This window comes from Globicephala melas, chromosome 15, assembly GCF_963455315.2.
Source record: "Globicephala melas chromosome 15, mGloMel1.2, whole genome shotgun sequence".
In the NCBI taxonomy this organism is placed as follows: Eukaryota; Metazoa; Chordata; class Mammalia; order Artiodactyla; family Delphinidae; genus Globicephala; species Globicephala melas.
This window is the reverse complement of record NC_083328.1, coordinates 85,780,051-85,790,708: the sequence shown is the minus strand read 5'-3', so window position 1 is coordinate 85,790,708 and position 10,658 is coordinate 85,780,051. Positions and strand designations below refer to the sequence as shown.

The window sequence follows — 10,658 nt, the reverse complement described above, 5'->3', positions numbered from 1 at the left end:
CGGGCGCGGACGGCGTGGGCACAGGGTGTCCGGGTCCGTTCCCGCCCAGCCGACCCACCGGGCAGCGCCGCCCAAGTCCACGTGTCAGTCCCAGCTGCGCTTCCGACCGGCGTACTCCCAGGACGTGTCGCCCCCGGACGGCCACCGCGGCGGGCGGGGCGGGGCGCGCAACTTGGGTCTCCGCCCTGCTCACTCCGTCGGAAAGGCCAGACCTGGCGCTCCCGCGGGCGGGCGGGTCAGACCCTCGCGCGCCGGGGCCTCCTCGCTGCCGGTCGCGGAAGTTCGGGATGGCGCGGGCACTTCCCCTGCAGGCGGCAGGAAGGATGAGGCTTTGGAGGGGCTGAGCCGGCGTGATCCCGGCCGGACACATTGCTGGCAGGGCAGCCTCCGCGCACACACACAAATGGAGGTGTGGTGGGGTGGTCCTCACCTCGCAGGGCTGCCTACGCATCCGTTGACAGCTCGGGGTAGTCTCACCTGTGCAAGGACAGCAAGACTCAAGGGGAACCAATTTTTAAAATGGATCTTTGAAGGTGGGCTCCAGCCCTGTGACCCTGGACCAGCCTGGGAGCCCTGGGCAGCCCAGCGCTTGCGGGGGGTGGGGGTGGGGTGGGGGTGGGGGTGGGGGTGGGGTGGGGGTGGGGGTGGGGGCTGAGTGTTCTGAGTACGGACACGTGCCGGGCCCCACGCTGAGCCCTGTGGATCCTCAGTCTCAGGGCTCCACCTGACCTCAGAAGGCTTCACACCCACGTGCTGCGCACAGCCAGCGCTGTGACGGTGGGGACACGTTGGAAGCAGGTGGATTTCTGGGCGATTCTGCTTCCGCCAGCTGCCCCCTCTTCACCCTGCAATGCCCCCTCCACCTGCTACCCCCTCAATCCATCCTCCACACGGCAGCCTGGCGAACGTGGCCACATCCCACCCTGCTCCATGTGTGCTTGCTGAACAAACTGCTGTTCTTCCATCCACGCGACGCTCAACGGGGCAGAAGGATGGGGCTGGAGAGAGGTGTGTGCCCCCAGAGAGCCTGTGACTCGGAAAAGTGTTCAGCTCAGCTACGACAGTACCCCACCCTGCTCCTGGCAGCTCACCCTCACCCACTGCCTGGGGCTCTTTGATGATGATTTTACGTACAGACCTAGAGCCACACTGTGGGGGGCATTTGTCATTTGCCCAAAGTCCCTCTCCTTCTGGAGCTGATGTTCCAGGGCGTGTAGACGAAACACAAAAAGGAGACCAAGTGGGGCAGGGAAGGGTGGCTTCTGCCGTGGGACGGGCTGAGAGGTGCTCCCAGAAAGACATACGCGTCAAGTCTGAGAGCAGGGAAGGAGGAGGCCGAGCGGGCGGGGCGGGCGGAGGCCCAGGGCCAGCTCCAGGACCGCAGGGAGCCCAGCCGGGCTGAGGAGGGGGAGACAGGAGGTGGGGACAAAGTGCTGGTGAGGTCATTACTTGAACCTCACAAACACTGCTGTTCAACACTTCTGTTTTACGCTCAGGATACAACAGAACACCCGGAGATTAAGGACTCATCAGTCCCACGAGTCTGTGGCCAAGCAGGGGCCAGTGCCCCGTCCCCTCACCCTGGCCAGGGTGGTCGACGGCCTTCCAGGCTTCCGGCTGACCGCCCACCACCTCCCTTCCCGCCCCTCCAGCCCCGGCGTGGCATCCTCCGTGACGGCTGGGCTGGCTTCACTTGCAGAAGCCAGATGGTAAAATTAGTGTGACTGTAAGACACCACGACCCGTGGGAGAGAAAACCTCATGTGACAGGGCCCGCGGCTGAGTCTGCGGAGAGCGGGAGCCACGACCGGAGGAGGAGACGTCCCTCCGTCCTCTCCGGTGACTAAGCTTACGTGCAGCCCAAACACGCAGAGTGCCTTGGGGTCCCAGCGGCCAGGCGCATCCCACCCCCAGCTCCAGAGGCGCGTCGGGGTCTCAGCCTCGTGCCGCAGTGAGCCTGCTGCTCCACGGGCATCTGACATGGAGAGAACGCAGCCGCTCAGAAGCTTCACGTGGGCAAAATCTGCTCACCCAGAGAGGAGGCCTGCCCCGTTATCCGGAGGACGGCAGTGTCTTTTTTTTTTTTTTTTTTTGCGGTACGCGGGCCTCTCACTGTTGTGGCCTCTCCCTTTTCGGAGCACAGGCTCCGGACGCGCAGGCTCAGCGGCCATGGCTCACGGGCCCAGCCGCTCCGCGGCACGTGGGATATTCCCAGACCCCAGACCGGGGCACGAACCCGTGTCCCCTGCATCGGCAGGCGGACTCTCAACCACTGCGCCACCAGGGAAGCCCCGGCAGTGTCTTTTAACACAGAATGTGTACGATTCTCTCCGAAACTCCTGGTTCTGCCACGGTCCCCTAAACTAACAGCAGAGAGAAGTGGGAAAGTAGACGTCACACTGCGTGAGAAAAGCTGCCCCTCCACACATCTCCTCTGCATGTCTGTCTTCAGAGGGCGTCCTGGCTGGACGGCAGAGCCAGCCCTGCGACCCCCAGGCTTGCTCCTGGCATCTCAGTCCACGCCAGGACCAGTCCCAACCAACAGCTGCCTTTTCTAGAAACTGGAAAACTTAATTCAAATGGCAAAATACGTTAGCTCTCATTTGCTTTGCGATGATCCCTGTGCTTCGGAAGAATCCCGACTAGGGGTCATTGCTCACGTGACTTCACAACACCAGGAACACAGAGCACCAGAATATTCGCACATTTTATTCATTTCAAGGCACTTTCCACCCGAAAGTGTGAAAGAAGAAAGAAACTACCCTGGTAGAACATTACATTTTGACAAACACAACAGCGAGATCCAAATGAGACGAAGCAGAGTCAGCACACTTGACGCTCGTTATCTTGAAATGGCTTAAGGTCGCCTGCTTGCTGCAAAAAGAGAGACTGCAAAAAAGAGGAAACAGAGGCGTCTGCAAAGCCACCCCCTTGAAGATTTCCAGCCCATGGGGAAGGAACTAGACCCCTTAAACAAAGGTAAAGAGCTGAAGAGTAACATCTGAATTCTCCGAGTCTGGCCAGCACCCAGCTCACACGGGTTTTAGCACTGGCCGATCAAGTCACTCACTGGTGAACTGGGGAATAAAATAGCAACACTTCTCATAAGCATTTAACATTTCATGCACGTGACAAACCCCATTCAAGTCCTGACAGTTTATGGATGATTCTTGCCCATTACTGTACATCTCAAACCCTCTCCTTTGAAAAATATTTCAAATCGATTATATATTAATTATGCACATAAACAATCTTATATACACTAATAATAAAGGATGCTTTTGAAAAAATGTAGTTTTATGTCTACTGCCCTAATATTTTTCTTCCAGCTTCTGCTGTATTAAGTCTTAATTACCTGAAGATTAAAACCCCCTTTCTCCCTAACTTATTTTTATCCTCAAACCTCAGAGGAAATGATCCTACGGAAAGGTCACACCTGAGGCTGACGACCGAGAGAGGTGAAACTCATCACTTCTGGGGGTAAGGAAAGGACACCCCACCCCCCCAACCCTCACAAGGTCCAAAGGGCAGCATGAAGGGCCAGTCTAGGGCCTGAGTGGTCTATTTGCCTTTGCGCCCGTGACTGAATTACACAACCACCTGGGGAAGGAAAATCCTGCCTGAAGCTGTACCCACTGAAGACCAGTGACCCCGCAGACTCAAGTGCAGGTCGAAAGCGAGTGGTAAGTGGAGGGAAGAGCTGGTGCCACAGATGCTTCAGGACAAACACTCGGGGGGTCGGAGGCAGAGCCCCGATCTCCCCGAGGACCTGCTTCACTATGCATCCAGGCCCACGGGCTCCCCAGATTCGGCTGCTGATGGCATTTCTCTCCATCGAGCCCGGAGGCCAGCACAGCCCACCCTGCACAAGGGCTCAGACGAGGGAGAACTGAGTCTCAGCCACGTGGGCGCTCCCACCAGAGGGTGCACAGGAGCCCCCAGCCCCAAGAGCTCCGCGTGCTGGGGCCCCGTCCACCTCCACCTCCACCACCTCGCCCAGGGGCCGGCAGCTCTGCAACAATCCACAGAACCCCTTCCAGCACCGGCGCCCCAGGCCACCTGCCACAAAGCCCAACACCCGAGCCTGCATCTGGGTATCACCGACCGCACTGGGTGCCGGGCAGGGGACAGATATGAGGGCACAGAAGCAGGACAGGCACAGCACTGGCTGACAGCGTGAGAGATGCTGAAGTACGGCACACGCCGCGGCGCAGTCACCCGTCTCTCCAGCTGCAGATACTAGACGGTGTCACTGCCGTCACATGGGGAAGCCAGCCCCAGAAGCAAAAGGTGTGCTGGAGATGATGAAAACTTTTGAGAGACCATTTTGGTCATTCTTGAAATTAAAGAGAAACCTTTATTTTTAACATAACTGCCCAGGAGAGATGGTTCATTGATCCACTAGGAAAGAGTCTCTCACCACGTACAGCACCAAAATATATATTTAAAAATTTAAAAAACACACAGCCCGCCCCTCATATACACACGCACGCACGCACTTATCTTGCCCAAAGCCACACAACCCCGACCAAAAGGGAAAAAAATCAAACTCAGGACCCGCACACAAAAGAAGTCTTTGAATTGGGATTTACAAATTTATATAGTCTTTCCTATGAAAAAACAAAAACAAACCAAAAACCAAGGGGGGAAGGAAATACTTCTACACGAAGGCCAGCCGAGATGTGGGAAGATGAGGATGCGCTGTCTGTCCAGACACAAACAGAGAGCAAGACGGCCATCAGTGCTGCCCCGGTGCTCCGGGCGGCGGCCGCGGGGTGGACCAGTGTCCCTAAGATGCGGCGCCTTGGGAGCCGAGACGCCCAGAGCACGGAGGTCAGGCCATGCTGTGGTCCTCACCAGCCTTCCGGAGGAGACGGTGTCTTTCACCGCACGTTCTCCAGCACTTAAAAGGGCTACTTTTCCCTTCTGAAAAGATTCTGGGTCAAAAAAAAAAAAGTAAAAGGGGGGAGGAAAGAGTTCTCTGCTGCCGTAAAAATCTTCAGTCCCAGACGGTGCTCTGCCGGCCCGGCGGTGAAATGGGGCCCCTGCCCAGACTCTACTTGGGCTCCTCGATCACGCCTTTGCTGAGGTCTGTCATTTTGGGATATTTGACTTTCTTCTGGTCCAGCTCATTCTGAGCCCAAAGGAGTAGTTTCAGTAACTTTGCCAGCTTGGGTGTTGACTCACGATTTTCATAATCCAGGACAGCTTGGTTCACTTCACTCCACACCTAGAAAATAAAGGCAGCCAATAAACACCACCACACACGCAGAGCGCCCGCAAAAGGGGTCCATCACAAGATGCATTTCGTGCGTCCTAGAAACCAATTTTATGTGAGAAGCTGGTTACTTATTTAACAAACATAAAGTCTGTGACCGTCAGGCACTCCAGAGGATGTAAAGCACACTACTTGTCCAGAGGAGCTCACAGTGTGGTCAGCAGATATCACATCCGGCCTGGACGGCAGTGACATGCCAGAAGCTGGGCACGAGGGGCCTGGCAGAGAGGGCAGACCAGGGTGGGGGTGGGACCGGTTCCAGCCTAACGAGCCCCAGGACGACACCTGAGGTGGACCCCAAGGACACCCTCGTTCCAGGGGAGCGGAGGGTGGCGGGGAAGCCACCATGCCGGCGGGGACACAGAGGCTGCGACAGGGCGCGCAAAAGTGTCCAAAGCAAGTGTGGGCTTTTAATCAAAAGGTACTTGAAACCCCTCTCCTACGAGTCTCCAGCTATACAGGAAGAAGGCTCAGATAAACAAGAAAAATGGGCGAAGAGGCTTGCCTGCTTTGTAACAGCTGCGACGCCCTGGGCTCCCGGTGTGACACAGTGGAAGTGTCAGCTAGGGAACAGCCGAGGCCCTCCCAGCAGCGTCCCGGCCAGAAACGCCGTCCCGTTCGACACCACCCACCCACCGCCCCGTTTCTTTGGAAATCCTGTGAACATCTGTGGAGGATGCAGACGGAAGCCCCCTACCCGCCTGGCGCCCACCTTCTGCCTCTGCATCATGTTGAGCAGGTCTCCGAAGGGCGAGTCCTCGGGGTTGTCGAAGGCCAACAGGGCCAGCGTGCGTTCCATCTCGGTCAGGCACTCCCGGCTCTCCTCGCCCTGCTCGGCCAGCTGGGTCTGTGCGAACTCCAGCGCCGCCTCCGTCTCCCGCTGGCGGATCAGCTCGATCAGGTGCTGTTGCTGGTCGGGGCCCAGGCAGACGGGGTGAGCGCCAGGCGCCTGGCCACTCGGCCAGTGACACCCCCGCGGTCGCGCCTGCTTCTCATGGAAAGGGCCTCTCAAAGGACAGAGTTGTCTAGCAACTCCGAGTTATTACATTTGCATTTTTAAAGCAAGAAACAGCTTCTGAGATACACAGAAGAGCAGCTAACTCTAACCCCTTCCCCACGTCAATTAAAGCAACGTTCTATTAAGGCGAATTAGCCTCGTTACTTCTGAATCCCATAAAGAACCTTAATTTGTCAAGCATCCGTAAACCAGACTCACTTGTAGGTGGAAGTAAAGATAGCGGTTTGTGTCCAGAAGCTCCGGGTGGAGGCTGTTGACCAGTGCGATGGCCTCGGGAATCTGGCCTTCCAGTATCATCTCCCGGATTTTGATTCGCTCGTCGAGCGTTTCTAGATCAACACTAGGTTCGATCCCAGATTCCATCCGAAACTTCTCTGCTGCTTCCTTAAAGCCCTCTGGAAATGAAAACCATCCTCACTGCTCGGAAGGTCAGCAAGACATCAACGCAAAGCCCTTTTGTCTCCAGAAAGCCCACCGCCTTGAATAAAAAGCCTCTGCTATAACCGCACTTTCTTGGGGATCTGGGTTTAATACCTTTGTGACTTATCAGTTATGTCCCAGAAATGCAGACGTAGGACTTCATTTCCTTCCCCCCACACCCCAAACGCTCTAACCTCCCAGCCAGGTGAGGACGGGTGCTGGTGGAGGGCTGCGGTCCAGGCCCAGTGCAGAGAAGCTGCCAACCTGCTCCAGGGGAAGCAAGGCCCTCTCAGCCTGCAAGGCCCTGGCTACTCCCACTCTTAGTGAGTTTACAATTCTCTTCAACATCAGAGACTGATGGGAGGGGTGGTGGCCACTGGGAACTCACAGGAAGGAGACTGACTTTCTGGAAACATGTGGGTTTTCTCACCACGTACAGAGTTACCCTTTTGCTTCCCAGTGTCAAGGAGGACTGAGTGTTAGCCGCAGAGCATGTGCGTTTCCTTCCATATGCCCTTCCCCCTTTCTTGAGTTGGACACATCTTCTAGAAACAGTCCAGTATCATTTACCAGACTGGCCAGAAGAGGTTAATTACTTGGGTTTTAAACGTACTTCAGCACTTTCTTAATTATGCTGATCAATTGCAAAAACGTCAAAGGCCAAGAAACAGGTTTTTTCCTTAGGTCTCAGAGACCCGGAATCATGATCTCATCTCCGGAAGAGGATATCTCTTTAAATCCGTAACTACAAGTTTATCAAAAGAACACTGCATTTTCATGACGCCTGAACACAAGTGCACCACAAAACTTCAGTAAGTCCTGACTGTGTGCACAGAAAGGGATAAGGATGTCCAAGGGGCAGCACCCTCGTCACACCCCTTACCTGTGACCAAGTAGTTCATGATGAGACGGTTCATGTCTGCTCGCTGGACGTGTAAGTTATTGAGCTTTTCCATCCACTCATCCTTTGTGATTTCATCGGGTTTTTCTGTATAACTCATTCTGATTTATTTCTACAGGGAAAAAAGGTAATATTTTAAGAATCGGTGAAGAATTCTATGACAATTGCGATCACTTCAGACATAAACACGGCGACAGAGCAGGAAGTAAAAGGGGGAGTGGGAAGATACTTAAAATGTGGAAAACAGCACATGCAAAGGGCCTGAGACTCAAACACAGATTCAGGGACCAAAGAGAAGGTTGGGGTGTTTGGAAGGTAGGATGAACGAGAGGAAGAGCCAAGGGTCTTAGGACCAGGAGGTCAAGGGTCGGCTGGGGTCCGATTAAGGCCCTACAGGACAAGGGGGATCTAGATGGACTCCCCTCTAAGCACGAAGGGCAGCCACGAGAGGTACAGGCTGAAGAATCACGTGCTGCGATGTGTGTTCTCCAGAGAAGCCCACATCACACCCCCTTCAGACTGAGAAAAATGAAGCGGTCTGACAACACCAAGTGTTCACAAAGACGTGGAGTTCTCCTGAACCCCTTTACCCTGCGGTCAGAACGGACCGCACAGCAAAAACACTTGGCATCGCTTTGCAAGGCTGCGCACATGTGCCCCTCACAGCCGGCTCTTCTACTCCTGGAGACTGAGACCCAGACACAGACGAGCCTGTCCACAGAGACACTGCTCGGGATGGCGACAACATGGAAGCCATCACCCGGATGTTCAGCCAACAGCAGCACAGACAAATGGACTGTGGTTCACAGGACCACAGTCCCATAGGACCAAAACCTTGGGGCAGGTGGGTTTCGGACTTCAGAACTGTCCAGGCTGCACAAAGACTATCTGCACATTTGACCACGTATCGTACGCCATCCCCTCTGTGGTGTGGGGCAGCACCCCACAAGCAGATATGATTGCTTCAGTGAAACGTATGAGGCCTCATACCAAGTGGAACAGAAGCTACTAAACAGCCTTTGGCAGGTGAGGTTTTGCCATCTAATAGGTTAAAAAGAAAACCAAAAACTTTTGGTTTTCAGAGTTATGTGGATTTTAGAACTACTGAGAAGGGACTGTGACTGTATCCACGAAACAGGATTTACTAAAGCAAGTAAAATAAATGAATGTGACCACACGGGGGACTTAGAAACCAGCTGGACGAAGAGAGCAAGTCACAGCGGAGACCCCAGTGCGGCGGTTTGTAAAGAACAAAAGCAAGACAAGCTGTACAATGCTTGCTTAGCAGTAAATACACTCATACGTTCGTAGCAAAACCGTTTTGCCACTGTTTTAAGTAAGGGCACGAGACATGAAACTCAGGAGATGGTTACCAAGGAAAGGGGGCCCTGGGAGCACCAGCTGGGCTCTCGCGATGGGTGGTGAGCCCACCACCGTCCACGTCAGTTTTATCCTTTGTAACTGACATAGACGTTGTGGATATTACTTTATACATAGCAAAGCACATGCCAAACCAATTAAAAAAAATTAAAAGACAGCTCTGGTGCCCAGTGGACATGGGATGACCGTGGGGTGGTGAGAGCTGAGCAGGAATACCAGTGAGGAGCCACCCAAACAAGAGAGGACGGCAGCAGAAGAGCCACAGAGCACAGCCCATCAAGACTCTGTGCACGGAGCCAGGGCGCCTTGCTGCTGGACCCAGCGTGGAAGGATAAAAGAACGGAAGACTCAGGGACCATGGTGGGGTTTCAAGCTTGAGACCTTGCAGGATGGAGCCACAAATGAGGAGAGGAACAGGTCTGAGGAGCCGGGCAAGTTTGGGCTATCAGACCCACAGCTGGAGAAGTCAAGCAGGCACCTGGATTACAGGTCCTGAGCTCAGCGCTGGAAACAATTAGGGAAACATCCGCCACAAAATGACTGAAAGCCAAGAGTTCGCCAAAGATCGCCCAGGGAGAGAGTGTAGGTGGGGAAGCAAAGGGGTACAAGACAAAGTTCTCGGTCCGTGGGGGGATGCCATGCCCAACTCTAATCCGCAGAAAAACACTTGTCCTAAGACAATCAAGATGTGCTGTCCCTCACCCAAGGACCCATCTCTCCAAGCTACGCGCCAGTGGTGTAACTCACTCAGATCAAATTCTCAGTCCTGGACGACAGAGCGACGTTTGAAAAAATAACAACTTTGGAGAACTGTCTCATTCTGTTTTGTGCAAGAAGAACTCAGCAGTTAAAAATCCCACAGACATAATTTAACATCCCATTGCGGACGGCGAGGAACACTTGCTCGCAAGAGCAACGTCCGGCCTCTGCAGCTCAGCCTCTGCTCGGACGCGGTTCCGGGTGGAAACGGTTCCCGTCGCAGAGACACCTGTGCGACGTGTCGAGAACTATCACCTCCTAGTAGGTGCCGCCTCGGAATGTGCAGACCTCCCTCGAAACGCGCTTCGTCAACAACAAACACCGAGTCTCGGCGCTCGGGCTCCGTCGCCTTAGGAGAAGGGGACATTTGGACCTGCAAACCCCGAGGGCGCCGCCTCCCCGGACAAGGCGGCCCGATGACACCTGCTCGGACCCCCAACCCCGGAAGGCCCCCCGGCGCGGTCGGCCAGTCGGCGCACCCCCGCGGCCTGGCCCGTCCCCTTCCCGGGCCGCCTCGACCCCTCCCTGGCCCCGGCCCCTGCCTGACCCTCCGCCTCCCCGCCCCGCTTCGCCGCGCTCTCGCGGGGACGCTCCGCCCGACCGCCTGGGCCCGCCGCGGCCATCTTACCGTGAGGATCCCGCCTGCCGCGCTGCGCGGTCTCCGCGGCCGCTCGGGGTGCCGGCCCGGGCGGGAAAGGGGCGGTGGCAGCGCCGGGGAGGGGGAGGCAGAGGCGGGGGCCGCGGCGGAGGCGGGGAACGGGAGGGCAGACGCACCGGCGGCCGCCCCCTCAGCCACTTCCCGCGAAATCGCGAGATTGCAAGCCGACAGCCAATCAAGGGCTCTCGCGAGGGTGCGGGTCGCGGCGGCCGCCCGGAAGCGCGGGACTCCCGCTTCCGTCCTTG

General features: G+C 55.9%; 1 protein-coding gene across 1 annotated transcript; it reads right to left on the bottom strand.

Annotated features, from left to right (window-relative positions):
* Positions 1–4,423: 4,423 nt before the first annotated feature.
* Positions 4,424–10,572, bottom strand: GID8 (GID complex subunit 8 homolog). Its single transcript, XM_030841585.3, has 5 exons — positions 10,384–10,572; positions 7,599–7,728; positions 6,494–6,690; positions 5,990–6,187; positions 4,424–5,229 (listed from the first exon to the last, which is right to left on the bottom strand). Exons 2-5 carry the CDS (start codon positions 7,714–7,716, stop codon positions 5,056–5,058), a joined length of 687 nt encoding a protein of 228 aa, XP_030697445.1. The 5' UTR covers positions 7,717–7,728; positions 10,384–10,572; the 3' UTR covers positions 4,424–5,055.
* Positions 10,573–10,658: the final 86 nt, after the last annotated feature.

Bases quoted from the DNA above. Each gene is read 5' to 3' on its own strand.
- GID8 (XM_030841585.3), bottom strand. From the start codon at position 7,716: ATGAGTTATACAGAAAAACCCGATGAAATCACAAAGGATGAGTGGATG. The intron at 6,188-6,493 runs GTGAGTCTGGTT...GGCCCCGACCAG, and splicing joins ATCTTTACTTCCACCTACAA to CAACAGCACCTGATCGAGCT. The intron at 5,230-5,989 runs GTGGGCGCCAGG...TTTATTTTCTAG, and splicing joins ACATGATGCAGAGGCAGAAG to GTGTGGAGTGAAGTGAACCA.